This window comes from Pseudophryne corroboree, chromosome 1 (genome assembly GCF_028390025.1).
Source record: "Pseudophryne corroboree isolate aPseCor3 chromosome 1, aPseCor3.hap2, whole genome shotgun sequence".
Lineage (NCBI taxonomy): Eukaryota > Metazoa > Chordata > Amphibia > Anura > Myobatrachidae > Pseudophryne > Pseudophryne corroboree.
In genome coordinates this window covers 1,078,102,608-1,078,121,290 of record NC_086444.1, presented here as the reverse complement: position 1 = coordinate 1,078,121,290, position 18,683 = coordinate 1,078,102,608, and the positions used below count along the sequence as shown (strand labels likewise).

The 18,683-nt window shown below is 44.6% G+C and overlaps 1 protein-coding gene across 1 annotated transcript in view; it reads left to right on the top strand.

Annotated features, from left to right (window-relative positions):
• Positions 1-16,032, top strand: part of SLC30A9 (solute carrier family 30 member 9) — a 218,272-nt gene extending 202,240 nt beyond the window's left edge. Inside the window, exon 18 of the mRNA XM_063921008.1 lies at positions 12,689-16,032. Within this exon, the coding sequence (XP_063777078.1) occupies positions 12,689-12,733 (45 nt within the window). The 3' untranslated portion in view covers positions 12,734-16,032. The remainder of the gene's footprint in view (positions 1-12,688) is intronic.
• The last annotated feature ends 2,651 nt before the right edge of the window (positions 16,033-18,683 follow it).

Genomic DNA, 18,683 nt, shown 5'->3' with positions numbered 1-18,683 from the left:
GTGAAACTCGTATTCATAGCGTGTATCAGAGAGGGGAAAATCGTGTTCATAGCGTGTATCAGAGAGGGGACACTCGTATTCATAGCGTGTATCAGAGAGGGGAACTCATATTCATAGCTTGTATCAGAGAGGGGAAACTCCTATTCATAGCTTGTATCAGAGAGGGGACACTAATATTTATAGCGTGTATCAGAGACTGGAAACCCGTATTCATAGCATGTATCAGAGAGGTGAAACTCGTATTCATAGCGTGTATCAGAGAGGTGAAACTCGTATTCATAGCGTGTATCAGAGATGGGAAACCAGTATTCATAACGTGTATCAGAGAGGGGACACTAATATTCATAGCGTGTATCAGAGACTGGAAACCCGTATTCATAGCGTGTATCAGAAATGGGAAACCCGTATTCATAGCGTGTATCTGAGAGGGGACACTCGTATTCATAGCGTGTATCAGAGAGGGGACACTCGTACTCATAGCTTGTATCAGAGAGGGGGCACTAATATTCATAGCGTGTATCAGAGACTGGAAACCCGTATTCATAGCGTGTATCAGAGACGGGAAACCCGTATTCATAGCGTGTATCAGAGATGGGAAACCAGTATTCATAGCGTGTATCAGAGAGGTGAAACTCGTATTCATAGCGTGTATCAGAGAGGGGAAAATCGTGTTCATAGCGTGTATCAGAGAGGGGACACTCGTATTCATAGCGTGTATCAGAGAGGGAACACTCGTATTCATAGCGTGTATCAGAGATGGGAAACCAGTATTCATAGCGTGTATCAGAGAGGTGAAACTCGTATTCATAGCGTGTATCAGAGAGGGGAAAATCGTGTTCATAGCTTGTATCAGAGAGGGGGCACTCGTATTCATATCGTGTATCTCAGACGGGAAACCCGTATTCATAGCGTGTATCAGAGACTGGAAACCTGTATTCATAGCATGTATCAGAGAGGGGACACTCGTATTCATAGCTTGTATCAGAGAGGTGAAACTCGTATTCATAACTTGTATCAGAGAGGGGACACTAATATTCATAGCGTGTATCAGAGACGGGAAACCCGTATTCATAGCGTGTATCAGAGACGGGAAACCCGTATTCATAGCGTGTATCAGAGACGGGAAACCCGTATTCATAGCGTGTATCAGAGACGGGAAACCCGTATTCATAGCGTGTATCAGAGAGGGGAAACTCGTATTCATAGCGTGTATCAGAGACAGGAAACTTGTATTCATACCGTGTATCAGACAGGGGAAACTCGTATTCATAGCGTGTATCAGAGAGGGGAAACTCGTATTCATAGCGTGTATCAGAGACAGGAAACTTGTATTCATACCGTGTATCAGACAGGGGAAACTCGTATTCATAGCGTGTATCAGAGAGGGGGAAATCGTGTTCATAGCATGAAACGGTTTTTATAAACAAAAGTAGCATATACACAGTACACAACAGCAGTCTGCTCAGTAACCCGTAACTCTTATAACTACTACTTATTATTATTATTTTCTCTTACATCCTAGAGGATGCTGGGGACTCCAAAAGGACCATGGGGTATAGACGGGATCCACAGGAGCTTGGGCACACTGAAAAGACTTTGACTGGGTGTGAACAGGCTCCTCCCTCTATGCCCCTCCTCCAGACCTCGGTTAGACTTTGTGCCCAGGAGTGACTGGACACTCACTAGGGGAGCTCTACTGAGTTTCTCTAGAAAAGACTTATGTTAGGTTTTTTATTTTCAGGGAGACCTGCTGGCTACAGGCTCCCTGCAGCGTGGGAGTTAGGGGACAGAAGCAGACCTACTTCTACTTAGTTAAGGGCTCTGCTTCTTAGGCTACTGGACACCATTAGCTCCAGAGGGTTCGAACACTTGGTTCTCCTAGCTGCTTGTTCTCGGAGCCGCGCTGTCACCCCCCTCACAGAAGCCAGAAGAAAGAAGCCGGGTGAGTATGTGAAGATCCGAAGACATCAGACGGCAGAAGACTTCAGTAACGAGTTAGCAGCGCAGCAGTAGCGCTGCCCTCCATGCTCCCACACACTTCACCAACGGCACTTGCGGGTGCAGGGCGCTGGGGGGGGGAGCGCCCTGGGCAGCATGTTACTGGGTCTTTTAAGGGCTGGCAGAAGGCATTTTCGGTGCCCGGGCACCGTTTTCCGTACCCCCGCCTGCATTTCAAGTTTAAATTTTTGCGGGACTGAAGCTCGCCGGGAAGGGGCGGGGCTTAGCCGCACAGCTTACCAGCACCATTTTCTCTCATCCACAGCTGCTGCATGAGACGCTGGCCCGGGACCTCCAAGCTCCATTCAAGTAAAAGGGAGCAAATCGGGGGGGGGCACAGATATTTGGTGCATATATTGTAATTAACAGCAGCGCTTTTCCACATATATCGTTTGGTGGGATATATGGGCGCTGGGGTTTGTGCTGGCATACTCCCTCTGTGTTTTCTCTATCCGGGCTTCCTTGTGGGTCTCTCCCCTAGCTGAGGCAGTGTGTGTGTGTCGGTACTACGTGTCGGCATGTCTGAAGCTGAGTGTTACTCCCCGGAGGAGGTTGCTGGGGGCGCAGATACGGGTCTGGAGATGGCTCTGTCTGCACAGCCGACACCTGATTTGCTTACGATGTTGAGTAAACTTAATACAAATGTGGCCTCATTGTCTAAGAGATTGGATAAATTGGAGTCTCAGACACAAGTGTGGAGGAAATCCATGGAGGATGCTTTGTCTCAGGTGCAGGCCCCGTCAGGGTCGCAAAAGCGTTCGTTTACCCAGATGGTAGATACGGATACCGACGCAGATTCTGATTCCGATGTCGACTTCACTAAGGCTACTTTACACCCTAGGCTAGTTAAGAGTATTCAGTACATGATTGCGGCTATTAAAGATGTTTTACGTATCTCTGACGAGCCTGCGGTGCAGGAAACAAGGATTTGTTTGTTTAAAGGGAAAAAACCTGAGGTGAAGTTTCCCCCCTCTCATGGAATTAATACTCTTTGTGAAAAGGCTTGGGAGTCGCCGGACAAGAGGTGGCAGATTCCCAAGAGAATTTTCATGGCGTATCCTTTCCCCTCTGATGACAGGGAAAAATGGGAGTCGTCTCCGAATGTCGACAAGGCTCTATCCCGATTGTCTAAGAAGGTGGCGATTCTGTCCCCTGACACGGCAGCTCTCAAGGATCCGGCGGGTCGCAAGCTGGAGACGTCTCTGAAGGCCATTTTTTCGCTAATACGGGTGCATTGCTCAGACCTGCTGTGGCGTCGGTATGGGTGAGTAGTGCTATTGCTAAATGGGCTGATAATTTAGCTTCTGATATGGATACCCTTGATAAAGATAATGTTCTTTTGACTCTTGGTTATATCAAGGATGCTGCAGATTACCTGAAGGATGCGGCGAGGGATGTTGGTCTCTTGGGATCAAGAGCCAATGCCATGGCGATCTCGGCCAGGAGGGCGCCGTGGATCCATCAATGGAATGCTGATGCCGACTCCAAGAAAGCTATGGAAGCTCTCCCCTTCAAAGGTAGTGTCTTGTTTGGTGACGGCTTGACTGACCTGGTGTCTACCGCGACTGCGGGTAAGTCATCTTTTCTTCCTTATGTTCCCACACAGCAGAAAAAGGCACCCCATCAGCAGATGCAGTCCTTTCGTCCAAATAAATACAAGCGAGGAAAAGGCTCGTCCTTCCTCGCTTGAAAGGGTAGAGTACAAGGAAGAAAGTCGCCTGCAGTATCAGGCGCTCAGGACCAAAAGTCCTCTCCCGCCTCTACCAAGTCCACCGCATGATGCTGGGGTTCCCCTGGGGAAGGCTGGACCGGTGGGGGGCCGTCTGCGGATCTTCAGTCAGGTCTGGGGTCAATCAGGCCTGGATCCTTGGGTCCTAGAAATAGTGTCTCAGGGATACAGGCTGGAGTTTCAGGAGATGCCCCCTCACCGCTTTTTCATTTCGACCTTGCCCCCTCACCGCTTTTTCATTTCGACCTTGCCAATGTCTCTTCCGGACAGGGAGGTCGTGAAGGCAGCAATACAAAAGTTGTGTCAACAGAGGGTCATTGTTCCCGTTCCCCCGTCCCAACGGGGGGAGGGGCTCTACTCGATCCTCTTTGTTGTACCAAAGCCGGATGGTTCGTCAGACCTATTCTGAACCTAAAATCCCTCAATCCTTACTTGAAAGTTTTCAAGTTCAAGATGGAATCACTTCGAGCTGTGATTTCCAGCCTAGAAGGGGGGGATTTTATGGCATCAGTCGATATAAAAGGATGCCTACTTACACGTCTCGATATATCCTCCGCATCAAGCTTTCCTCAGGTTTGCGATACAGGATTGTCATTACCAATTTCAGACGTTGCCGTTTGGGCTTTCCACGGCCCCGAGGTTTTTCACCAAAGTCATCGCGGAAATGATGGTTCTCCTTCGCAAACAAGGGGTTACAATTATCCCGTACTTGGACGATCTCCTGATAAAGGTGAGGTCCAAGGAAAAATTGTTAAGAAATGTGGAATTGTCTCTGTCGGTTCTGCGACAACACGGTTGGGTTCTAAATTTACCAAAGTCTCAGTTGATTCCGACCACTCGGCTGTCCTTTCTGGGCATGATTCTAGATACGGAGTTACAGAGAGTGTTTCTTCCGGAAGACAAAGCTCTGGAACTACAGACAGTGGTCAGGGAGTTTCTGAGGCCGACAAGTGTGTCGATTCATCAGTGTACTCGGGTTCTGGGGAAAATTGTTGCGTCGTACGAAGCCATTCCGTTTGGCAGGTTTCATGCCCGGGTGTTTCAGTGGGATCTGCTGAGCAAATGGTCCGGGTCTCACCTGCACATGCACCGGAAAATAAGTCTATCTTCCAGGGCCAGGATTTCTCTCCTGTGGTGGCTACAAAGCTCTCACCTTCTAGGAGGGCGCCGATTCGGAATCCAGGACTGGGTCCTACTGACAACAGATGCAAGTCTCCGAGGCTGGGGCGCAGTCACCAAAGGAAGAAATTTCCAGGGGAAATGGTCAAACCAGGAATCTTGTCTCCACATAAATGTCCTCGAGTTAAGAGCCATTTACAACGGCCTGCTACAAGCAAAGAGCCTTCTTCAGGGTCGACCTGTCTTGATCCAGTCGGACAACATAACAGCGGTGGCGCATGTAAACCGTCAAGGCGGAACAAGAAGCAGGGCGGCTATGGTGGAGGCCACAAGAATCCTTCGCTGGGCGGAACAGCACGTGAGCGCTCTCTCAGCAGTCTTCCTCCCGGGAGTGGACAATTGGGAAGCAGACTTCCTCAGCAGACACGATCTCCCTCCGGGAGAGTGGGCTCTTCACCAAGAGGTATTTGCAGAAGTGACGAAGCGTTGGGGAATTCCTCTGATAGACATGATGGCGTCTCGCCTCAACAAGAAGCTTCCGAGGTATTGTTCCAGGTCAAAGGACCCTCAAGCCAGTGCAGTGGACGCCCTGGTGACTCTGTGGGTGTTTCAGTTGGTATATGTGTTCCCTCCACTTCCTCTCATTCCAAAGGTGCTGGGAATCATGCGACGAGCAAAGGTTCAGGCGATTCTCGTAGTTCCAGATTGGCCCCGCAGGGCCTGGTATCCGGATCTTCAGGAATTATTGGTGGAAGATCCTTGGCCGCTCCCTCTAAGAGAGGACCTCATATTGCAGGGTGCATGCGTATTTCCGGACTTACCGCGGCTGAGTTTGACGGCTTGGAAGTTGAGCGCCAAATTTTAGCTCGAAAAGGTATTCCTGGGGAGGTCATCCCCACTCTCCTTAAGGCGAGGAAGGAGGTTACGGCGAAACATTATCACCGTATTTGGAGAAAGTATGTTTCGTGGTGTGAGACCAAAACTGCTCCTGCGGAGGAATTTCACTTGGGTCGGTTTCTCCATTTTTTGCAGGCAGGCGTCGATGCAGGCCTGAAATTGGGTTCCATCAAAGTGCAGATTTTGGCTTTATCTATTTTCTTTCAAAAGGAATTGGCCGTCCTTCCGGAGGTTCAGACTTTTGTGAAGGGAGTGCTGCATATCCATCCTCCATTTGTGCCGCCTGTGGCGACGTGGGATCTTGAAGTGGTCTTGCAGTTTCTTATGTCTCCCTGGTTTGAACCTTTGCGTAAGGTTGAGTTAAAGTTTCTCACTTGGAAGGTAGTCATGCTTTTGGCTCTGGCGTCTGCCAGGCGAGTGTCAGAGTTGGCGGCCTTATCTCACAAGAGTCCATATTTGATCTTCCATTCGGATAGAGCAGAATTGAGGACTCGTCAACAATTTCTGCCGAAGGTGGTTTCTTCCTTTCACATTAACCAACCGATTGTGGTACCTGTGGCTACGGATGCTGTGACAGTTCCAAAGTCTTGATGTTGTAAGAGCTTTGAAGATTAACGTCGCCAGGACGGCTCTTGCCAGGAAAACTGAGGCTCTCTTTGTCCTGTATACTTCCACCAAGATTGGAAATCCAGCTTCTAAGCAGACTATTGCACGCTGGATTTGTAGTACGATTCAGCAAGCTCATTCTTCGGCTGAGCTACCGTTGCTGAAGTCAGTAAAGGCCCATTCTACCAGGAAAGTGGGCTCGTCTTGGGCGGCTGCCCGAGGGGTCTCGGCACTTCAACTTTGCAGAGCTGCTACTTGGTCGGGTTTGATACCCTGGCTGATGAGGACCTCATGTTTGCTCAATCGGTGCTGCAGAGTCGTCCGCACTCTCCCGCCTGTTCCTTGAGCTTTGGTATAGACCCCATGGTCCTTTTGGAGTGCCCAGCATCTTCTAGGACGTAAGAGAAAATAGGATTTTAGTACCTACCAGTAAATCCTTTTCTCCTAGTCCGTGGGGGGATGCTGGGCGCCCTTCCCAGGGCGGACTGTTACTTGCAGTGTATTATTGCTGGTTAAATTTGTTTACACGCGGGTTGTGTATTAGTTGTATTCACCTTGTTGCTGTTGTTTATTCATACTGTTATCTGGTTTCATGATACTCCGGTTGTACGGTATGTTGTGGTGTGGGCTGGTAGGTTTTCTCGCCCTTGGTTTAAACAAAAATCCTTTCCTCGAAATGTCCGTCTCTCCTGGGCACAGTTCCTATAACTGAGGTCTGGAAAAGGGGCATAGAGGGAGGAGCCAGTTCACACCCAGTCAAAGTCTTTTCAGTGTGCCCAAGCTCCTGCGGATCCCGTCTATACCCCATGGTCCTTTTGGAGTCCCCAGCATCCTCTACGGACTAGGAGAAAAGGATTTACCGGTAGGTACTAAAATCCTATTATTATTATTTATTTATTTATTTATTTTGTTTGCGTAAGCCTTACATTTCAGGAGTAGAAACTTAAACTTACCTTCTTGAATGTTGTCTACAATTATGACCACGTATATGTAATTAGGCACGCCCCTTAAGGCAATGACACAAATTGTTACAGCATTCACTATCACTGTTCTCATCGCACACAGTCCTTTGGTGGGTTTTTTAGTCCTAGGACATTTTGGAAGTCACGGAAATCTGTTTAGCACATAATGGTCCACACTTTGTACTCTCAAGATGCTTCTGGTTTCAGCATGGCGGCTTTCCTCATTCTCAAGCACTAATATCCCAATACAACAGGCCTGGCCAACCTGTGGCTCTCCAGCTGTTGTGAAACTACACATCCCAGCTTGCTCTACCACAGTTTTAGCATTCCCTAATAGCAAAACTGTGGCAAAGCATGCTGGGAATTGTAGTTTTACAACAGCTGGAGAGCCACAGGTTGGCCAGGCCTGCAATACAACTACACCACTGAGAGTATAGAGCGAGTAGCAGATTTTGCCTTCACTATTTAATGCTCTCACATAACATCCACTCATGGGACGCACACAATTGATAATATACTTCCTTTGTGCTTTACATATGTAACCCCATTTTTATCTGCATTATAAAAGGAGGATTTTACAAAGAAATGCCAGTTTATCATATTCACCTCCTTACTATGCTTCCACATCTTATAAATCTTTCTAGGAGGCTCACCTAATTAATTTGCTGGTCTGCCATTTAACAGAATAATAGATCATGTTTTGGCATAACGATAATTAAAGAGTAATTGCGATAATTACGCCAATGCTTTATCATTTTATGAAATATGGATTTTACTTATAAAAACGTGTGGTTATTAACTATTACTGTTGGCAGAAAGTGCAGAGATACCGCCATCGTTTATTCTTAAGCTTTTTCTTTCAGTGTGTGAAAAATTATTTGTTACGTGTTTGGAAAGTTGGATTTTAAGTACATTTTGTTTATTGGTGAATTGCATATAAAGAAGACCTTTAATAAAAACTACGCCCTTCTATATAACCTTGTTCTGAGTGGATATGTCCCAAGTAGCCATGTACCTCCTGCTAATAAGGCCCGAAGTGTCCTCCTAATATGGGGCACATGCTGCTTGTCCAAATAAAAATGGTCATAGTGTTCCTTTGAAATGTGCTCTCCATAAGAGCAACAAACTATATTTTCTGATTTAAATGTTTGTGATGTATTCTGTTATGTAGCTTTAAATACATCTGTAATCGTTCCATCCAAGAAGACAATCAGTGTCTGTTGTATTGGTACAGTAATTCAGCGCTCCTGGAGTGTCTCTCACTACTGAGCCTCCTTGTGTCTTTGCAAAGTGATGGAACAAGAGTAACGGCAATGGTATAACCCAGTATTGCGTTGCTAGACTATGGAGTCTATGTATGAGTCAATGGAGAATGTACTCCAAATGTAGAGTCTATTTCCTTACATTTTGTAACATTGTCTTATCGTTTTAGCTTGGCTTAAATGAAAGAAGAGAGGAATGCAGACCACACTCTCTAGTGTAACAGCTCTGTTTGTTGGGTTGCATCTACTGAGAGTAGCGGCTGTTGATTGATGAGTCAGAGAACTCCATCACTCGCTCTGAGGGGGGAGAAGAGAGGCAGTAACTTTCTGCTTCATAGGGATGCTGGCAGTGCTGTAAACCTACACCTGTGTCCTCATACATCTATCCTGAATATGCCACGCAGTGGGAGATTCCAGGAACCATTCAAAACTGCTACTAGGCTGCACCAGGCGACTGCTGATTAATATGTTATGCGACACTTGTATATCTGTGTTCGTCTAAGTCTGTATATGAAGCACAACAGAACTTGGCATGGACAAAGCCACGGTCTCTGCTTCCTGAATCTTTGTATGCAGATTCAAAGACTTAGTTGCACGAGCCATATATCACATTAATCCGTAGAGTCTCCTTGTGTGTCCTATCCACATTGCAGTGCGACCAAGACACATTTCCTGGATAAAATACGCAAAACAGATTTGCACAAGCAGAGTCTCGCAGGACAGCTGTGTCCTCATACATTTATCCTTTTTGTGCCATATGGTGAAAGATGCCTGACGTGACTAAGACCACAGGTAGTGTTTCCCGTGCTTGCGTACTGTTTCCTGAAGTTTGCATCTTAATTCGCTACTTGGGATTAGTATTTAGTGTTTATTCTAACACCTTGCACCTTTAAAACCCATGCAGTTCCTCTTTCCTGCCTGATTCAGATCTGATCGCTGGGCTGCGTTTTTTGCTGCCTTTGCGATCACATAGTCGTCGCCTACAGGGGGGGGGGGGGGGGAGGGTGTTAAATCGCTGAGCAAGTGTGCGATCGCATGTGTAGCAGAACTGCACAAACTGATTTTGTGCAGTCTTTGCGCAGCCGAGAATTTACTCTTCCCGTGTGATTGAGTCCTGCTGATCGGGGCCGGAGCTGACATCAGAAACCCTCCCTGAAAACGCCTTAGCCTGCTTGCGTTTTTCTGGACAATCCTGGAAAACTGTCAGTTGCCACCCACAAACTGCCTCTTCCTGTCAATCACCATGCGAACGCCCGTGCATTCCGATTTTTTGCACCATTCCTTAACTAGGCGCCGATGCCTGTTGCTGTTGTGCGACGCGCCGGCACATTGCAGTGCATACACATGCGCAGTTCAGATCTGATCGCCCGCTGTGCGAAAACACACAGCAGCGATCAGATCTGAATTAGGCCCACAGTCTGGTCTGTAGCTCAGCACCGAGATATAGAACTCGGTGTGCTAGAGTGTAACCACAGCAGAGAGTAAAACCATGCAGGAAAAATAAATTGCATGGGTTTTGAAAGGTGCAGGGTGCTAGAATGAACACTAGTATTTTTGTTGCAAAGTAAGGAATCTGTATATAGTAGTAGATTGACACATATTTTAAGAAAATCTGTGGTGAGCTAAATGGAGCTATTAGGTGCAATGCGGATACACCTGTATATACCTGACTTGTGCACTGTACATGGAGGCGTGTCTCTAAACATTTAGCATTTTTTATTTTCCTTGTTCAATATATCCTCTGTAAAGGCAGTGATGTATTATGGAACTGAAAGTCATGTAGATGTACCATTTAGTCATTTATTAACTCACAAAATCTACACACAGTACGTATTTGTCAAGTGCTGCTAGCACATGGGCCCTCTCCTCTCATAAACTACCATTGGCTCAGGAAATGGGACATGGTGGAAACGGAAAAATATCACAACGTCCATCCTAGGCCTCAGGCCTTTATTATTTTACATTTTCAGTTTTTCTCCTGATATTCTGCTTGGTTTCTCTAAATATCTATGTATATCTTGAGAGTGGGGAGCAGAGATATCTTTAGTGTGTCTGTGGTGTTAAGCTTTTAGAGAATGCAGTTAGATATATCTGCCATACTGTATGAAAATTGCAGAGGTTTAGCTGGAATGTGCATTATGCCCCACTATATACAGATGTGTCCTCCTATATTCTAGCTGCAGTCGCCCCAAACAGCCCCTGTCAGCTCACCAGGTACCATGCAAACTTTCTGCTAGTGCCAGCCATCTTTTTACCTGAGAATGTGTCATAGTTGGAATGCACCTGAAGACTGTGCTGATTAATTTGGTATTCAACACTTCTATATCTGTGTATACACTTGTATATCTGTCTCTGAATTTGTATACAAAGTTCAGTGATGTCGCGGCCATGTTCTGTTGTGCTTCATATACAGACTCAGTCGCACTTTAGATATACAATCAGAGTTGCATGGGACCTGGGCTGCTCACACACAACGGGTATCTCGTGCCACATGGCGAATTAAGGCTGGTCGAATGAGGACACATCTGTAGGTCCCATATTGGAGAAAACCCCTATTTTGTGGACTTGGGAAGTGAAAGTAATTTCCTTTGGTGGAGGAGGAAAAGGCTGTGGCCTTCTTCAGCGAAGCAATGAACACTCTACCCCTATATATTAATAAAATAATTGTCCCAAAAGAGATCTCATTTCTTCACTTTTGTGTGAATCTAGAAGTGCTTGTGTAACTCATCCACACTGGGCAAAGAATTCCCTCAATCCTTTCTTGCAAAGCTTTGGCTCTGCAATCATTGCGTTTCTGTTTCACCTTTTACACTGCCTTGAAAAACCCAAGTTTTTACTCAGTGTAAAAGGGTCCCAAAAAAAAAGTCCATTTACCTGGGAATCCAACCTGGGTAGCGACCAAGGTTGGACATGGGTAGGCCCCGAGTTAAGGTGCAGTGTAAACGGGTTACCCAGGTCATCCGAACCCGGGATCTGTTTATGCATGCCTATAGCCCATACCTCCCTGACCGCAGTGTCCCTCGGGAGGTTGGGGAACACGGCACATGCTGTCAGCGCTGCTGTCTGTCCTGCTGAGCAGACAGCAGCGATGGCTGGGAAAGGTGTGTGCCGGAGGCTGGGAGCACCCCGGGGTCCCGATCTGCCGTTTTACCCAGCATTTGGCGATGACGCCATGGCAGAGCACCATCCAGAAGATACTGCACCTGAGTGCCATGGAAATGATACCGACCCAGTGTAAAGGGGGTCATGTCCCAGGATGCAATGTGAAAAAAAAAGGTGTCCAGTATTTCTGGGCTACATACAGAAACACAGTATTCACCATGCATGCAAATGTAATAAGTGTATTTCCACTCCTTGTATTGCAACATGGTTTGTCCCAGATACAAAGTTACTTACTGTACTTACTTTTTTTTTTTTTCTCCTACCAAAGAATCAGCCCCATAGCGCGTAATCACGGGAGGTAAACCTCCCTCCTTTCTTGCTCACGCCTCCATGCTATTAGTGCTTTTGATGACTCTTGGCTAGTTCAATCACCCCCGAGGTCTCTACATTAATGAGCATTGTTCTTAGGTTTATCACCATCCCTATTAATAGCTTCTATTTTTACTGGAGCAAATTTATTTTTAATAATCATTGATGCTTGGGAATCAGACTTCTCCGGATGTGTGGCTCTTTAGTTACCATTGTACTGCAATAGGTTTGTTCTCTATATAGAAAAGCTTGGGGCCCCTAATGACTGGGGTGCACAGACGCTACATCTGCAGAGTGTGGTCAGGAGAGTACTTGCTGGCAGCAGCCGCTCAGCCCTCTGTTCCTCCATAACATCAGGGCACAGGCAGCTCAGAGCAGGCTAAGAAAGAGCTTCTAGTATTAATTATGACCATTAAACATCACTTCTGCTGTAAGCAGATTGAGGCTGCAGAGCATATAGACCGTTCTGCATGCGGGGGGCTGCCTCAACTCCAGCATATCTGTTTATAAAATATGAACTCATCTCCCAGAAATGATCATCTGTTGTAGAGACTATATCTTTCTGTTGCTGAAGACAAAGTAATGTGACCAGGATGCAAATGTTTTCTTATGTTATCATTAATTACATCTCCTCTTTGTTACAGCAATGCAATCCTGAGGTTCGGCATGTTGACTTGGAAATTTTATAGGAGCGGAAAACATTTCTATTCATGCAATTTTTAGAGGAAGAGAAACGGAGACTGTACAAGAAGCTTCATTTTATTTTCTGTGTGCATGCTCCATGACTAAATTGTAAATGAGTGCATATTGCACTGCAATGCAAATGCTCTGCATAATAAGTCATGTTTACAAGAGCATCCTAGAGTCCATTGTTGTAAAATGATTTGCAATCCCTTTTGGTGCAGGATAAAACAAAGCTAATGTTATTTATTTGTGGAACTGCCTCACTGAAGTACACCACATTGTTTTATTTCATTCCATCTTCATGCACAAAACGATATTTTTATTATTTTTTGTTTTGTAAATATATTTTTTTATTTTGGTTGAAAGCTTGAGATAAGAAACCGATATTTTGCACTCCCGCAAATTTTGCCATTCCTTGAACTTATTTTATGCTCCTTGTACAGGACAATAATCTTGATTGATTCATTCTATTTGAGGACACGGTCAGTGCAACAAGTTAGCTGGCATAATAATAGGACTTCTCCAGTAACGTAGTGGAATCTATGCCTTCAGTACAGCATGCTATAGACTGGTATTTAGTGTAGGATCCTGTAGATGTACACTACATAACTGAGGTCACACCATATGTTTCCCACTCACTGAAGACCATCATATAACATGTCTATGCTTGCCTCTTTTTAATTTGAATTTAGAATTATCTGTTGTGTGGAAATGGTGGTAACGTTACAGAATGATGCTATCGTAGGGGCAATCCAATTATACTTATTTATGTATGGGGCCGTGAGCAAAAATATGTGTCTCTGGTGCTCAGAGGGGTGCGTATCTGGTTGCCATTGCCGTTGTTTACACGCCATTGCAATGGTAACTCGTACGCAAGCTGTTCGTAACTAATAGGAATCCCACTTTTGGATAGCACAACAAATCTCTTCTGGTCCCGGTGATGTCTGTAGCTTCTACTGAATGAGAATTCGTTCACATCTATCCATTGTTAATGTGCTTCTCAGCTGCTCACTAATGCTGAAAGTGTAGGAAATCTAGATTTCTTATAGAGTTATTTCCACCATGGAGCTATATTTACTAAGCGGTGGCGTTTTAAAGCAGCACTAACTCACTGCATACAGCACGCCTGGCTTTACACAGTATGTGAGGGCAGCCTAAAATTTTAATTCCCAACGTGCCGAGACCTTCAAAAGATGCAGCTTTTCCCTTTGTGTAAACAAGCACCGATATGTGTGTAATACCACTGTTGCCTGGAAGAATCAGAAGGTCAGCAGCACACCTTCGCTTTAGGTGCTCTCGGTAAATTACATGCTACAATACTTTTTATGTCAACTTTCAAAAATCTCGTTCACTATCCACATATTTAAAAAGCATTTTCCTCCTCCGGTCCTGCTGTAGCTCAGCTGTATCTGACTGGGCATTGCTAGCTCTTCTCTAACCTTATCCTAGAGTTCTTAGCTTACAAATCTCACATCATTTTCTTGTCCTGCAGTTTTAACATAGACCAGTGGTTCTCAAACTGTGCCGTGGCACCCTGGCGTGCCTCAGGGAACTTGCAGCAGTGCCCTGGATTGGTGGTCCAGGACCAATTCCAATTATTTACGGTCAATGTAATAGACAAAACCAGTGCTGGTGGCTTCCAGTCATAAAATATGTTGACAAAAAGAAGTGAATCCTGTCCCTCACTATGTAACTGAACATGACATATAAAAACAATTTACTAATATTTTTTTTCTTAATTTCTCAATAAGAAACTTTTGGCCTAGGAGTGCCGTGAAAAACATTCTAATACTCTAGGGCGCCGTGACTCAACAAAGTTTGGGAACCACTGACATAGACTATATAATATGCCTTTTCTCTGTATTCATAATTACATGTAGGAAATATTTTTTTAAAATTTATTGATAAAAGGACATTTAATGCTCTGATGTCTGTCTGATCTGATTTGTACAGTGTGTTTTATTGGGAGAGGAATTTAATTTCTTTTTGGTGAACTGCTTCGGTGACTTAGTTTTTTAAAACTGTATATAATCCATTGTACCTGTATATAACAAGAGAATGTTAGGAACTTCCGATAGCGGTATGACTGTGGGGAAGTGTCCCATACTGTACGTCTGTCATTTATCTTACATTACAGATAGTTCTATTATGATCATCTATATTTTTATTCCAGTGCTAATATGACTCCTTTCTCTACAGGCTAGAATGTCTGCTTAACCTGTCTCTTTCTCTACATAGATTGTCAAGGACATTTCAGGGGAGCAGTAATACATAGTTTTATGTCTACAGACCCCACACCCAGTAAATTGCGTTTATAACAGCCAAACTACAGATAATTTGTTTTTAATTGTATAGTCTGTAGTTGGCTGGGGACTATTATGTTGATGTAACAAGCTGTAGAAAAGAGTGAAGTGGACCAGTGGAGAAGTTGCCCAATCAACTTTGAGGTAGCAATTAGGTAGATTCTGATTGGTTACTATGGGCAACTTCACTACTGCGGGTTCACTTCTCAACTCTTTGCACAGCTTGATACATCAACCCCTATATACCTTATGTTTCAAGTGACCTGACCGTATACATTTGGATACCACGCAGATATTAGCGAGGACCTGACTACAAAGGAAGCTAATGCATAATGACTGAAGACTTTATAATATGTTTTTGGAAAAAGTGACAGGTCTAATTTAATCTGTTGCTGGTACAATTTGTTGTGATTATTTCAATTTCAAAGCCACTTGCGATTGCATATTAAATATCACATATTACATCCCCTCATCTCTTGGCATACCTGCGGCAAAGTAGAAGGCTGCTGGTAGGGTTTGCCATTGCTGCTATGACACTGCTCATTGAGCAGCATAGATATGTATATTTACCTGTGATCATATCTCTGCTCATTATCACAAGGTGGGATTTGTTCACAGATAATTATACAGCAGCATAAGAAGAGTGGTAATCGAGTCCTGTGTAAAGCACATTTATTCTGATGGCATTCCCGTGTTATATGGAGGATTGGGTGTGTGTTAGCTTACATTATTGTGTTACGTACTGTAGTGCATATGACATACTTCTGACTCATGGGGGTATACAGTATGTAATAGAGCAGGTGTGTGATGTCGTCCGAGAGTGCCCGTATTTTTTAAACGGCAATAGTGGACCCTATTGCATATACACCATGAGCTGAGCTGTCAATTATTTTATTTTTTATTTGTTTTGATTATTGTCTTACTGTATGTATTTACATGGTCAGTACAAGAGTTTAAGGAAAAAAAAATATTTTAAGAAAAAATAAAATCTTAAAAATGTCTCCTGGCTTCTTAACATCTCAGTTCCCACCATAACAATATGATGATATTTACAGTTGTGTGAAATGAAGATTTCACCAGATGGTATATGGCTAGTTCAAATAAAGGTACAGTATTATCGCTACCCCAGTTTCATTTCATTCATCCCCGTCTGCTTTTTGTGTAGTAGTTCATGAGGATGCAAAACACAGACCTACACACCAACAGGCAATTGGCTGGGTTTAAACCCATGGTTTTATCTTTCCCTGAAGCTAAGTTTGTGGATTTCGGGCAAAACCTTAATATGATGATAGCCACTCCTTAGGTGCAGCATGCAGTAGATTCTGGAAGGCTGGTGTACATACACTATGCTGCTTTCTAGTCCCAAACGTTATTTTATTGAATTGCCTAAGTGTTATTTCACATATGCCAACTAGCTATTTTTCTATAGACTGGAGCTTGTCTGCGTATACTAACAATGTGGGCGGTATTCAATTCTTTCTACCCTCTTGCACACCCATTCTGTTTCTACTGACAGGAGTGGTATAATCATTTCAGCTCGCTACCCCCAGGGTAGCAAGGGCACGCAACCCTTTACGCAGCTGATTACTATGGGCGCAATATGCGCGATAACGGGGGAGCACTTTAGAAAGGAGATTGGGCGAGATATATATAGTTTGAATACCGCTCTATTTATTAAGCACCATGTGATAGTCATTATGCACAAAGTTCTCTTCCTCAAGAAATCACCTGAATTGTATGAAGTCATTTCAGCTAGTCTAATGCTGGGGAAACCTGCATGCCACAGCCATCCACATGGTAGGTTCTCCCTGGTACAGTTAATCCAAGTTGACTAATGAAAAGTCATGGTATCCATTTTGTTACAATTAGATAATGCTAGGGCAGTTAAGGAAGAAACTGGCATGATAGGTAACCGAAATCTCCCCCATCTAGTAAACTTACAGTGGTCTCAAACTAGAAATGATGCCTTTGCGTGGTACTCGCTATTTGCTGGCACTTTACAGGCCAAAGCAACAGGACTATTTGCATTCTTTAGTCTGCAGTCATTGTGTCGGAGGACCTCATTGGCTGAGGGGTGCGACTCATTGGAGTGGGATTCCTGGGATTTAACACTTGGCTTTAAAGCTTTCCTTTAAAATAATTTACCATATGCTCACGTTCACTGTGGCAGGGACTATGGTTATACATTCTCTGTAGTTTATACTGTATAATTAAAATGTAATTTACAGGTAAGGAGGCTACAGAGTGAGTAATAAATTCACCTGCCATTATTTAATGTATATGAGTACAAAACTAAAGGGGAGGACTCTGCATTAGCTTAGATGTGTACGGGAAGCGGTTAAAATACCGCTAGTCGGGATCCTGCCAGTCACAATTCCACCACCGAAATACCGGCTCCACAGTCCATTCTTCCTCTGTGGGTGTCCACAACACCCATAGAGTGAGAATAGAACCTGTGGCGAGCCACCGTGCCTGCAGTGTGGTGAACGCAGTGAGCCCGCAAGGGGCTTTCTAGCACTTGCCCCGCTGCCGGCATTACAGTGGATGGGATCATGACAGCCAGGATCTCGTCCGTCGGCATTTCATACTGATACCACGTGTGCATGTGTTAGACACATGGTATGACTGTCCCATTTTTATTTGGCTATCTCTATGTGACTATGCAATGTGGCGACAACGGTGTTACTTTTCTATATCTGCTGTGGCTGTTGTTACAAAATATACCAATCTAAAAATATAAATTATGTTGTTGCATAAATTACATTTCTAACTATATAGCATGTTACTTACGGGTTCCATAGTCTGTTTTAAAATGTAACATGCCAGCCACGAGTTAGGCTACGGAAGGGTGGGGGTTAGCGATACTGTCTGAAGCGCCGCTGACTCCACTTGAAGTCCTCATCAGCTGCCCGCCGGACCAGGAAGACATCGCTGGAGCTGCCATACCAGGAAAGTCAATGCTAGATCATCAATGATGAATATTGGCAAAATATATCACACCCCTGGTTTGCCCTGCAAAACGGGAATGTGTAGATTGCCGACAAGGCAAAGACATTGATTAGAGACAGACCAGAGGTCAGCACGGGCTGCTCTAGTGCAATCTGAAAACAAGTGCTGCACTTTCCTTTTATACATGACACACAAATTAAATATAGCATGGGTCTTCAACCTCCGTCCCTCCAGCTGCTGTGGAACTATACATCCCAGCATGCCCTTCCATAGTTTTGCTATTAAGGCATGTTAAACCTGAGGCAGGGCATGCTGGGATGTATAGTTCCACAGCAGCTGGAGGGACGCAGGTTGAAGACGCATGCTATATCGTAAAGATCAGGAAGAACGGCTTTTTTTGGTAACACCACTCTTACGGATGACTGCCGGGCATGCTCCAACTAGTTTAGCATAGGTAACGTCTATGCAACATCACAAGAAGGAAGGCACATTAAAGACTGACCAAAGATCTCTCCTCAGTAAGATAACCTTTCCAGTTGATCTGGAAAAATAGTCCACTACCATGTAAATGACAGAGAAATCATTTAACAGGTGAAGTATCTGTAACACGGGGTAATTCAGACCTGATCGCAGCAGCAAATTTGTTAGCTAATGGGCAAAACCATGTGCACTGCAGGGAGGGCAGATATAACATGTGCAGAGA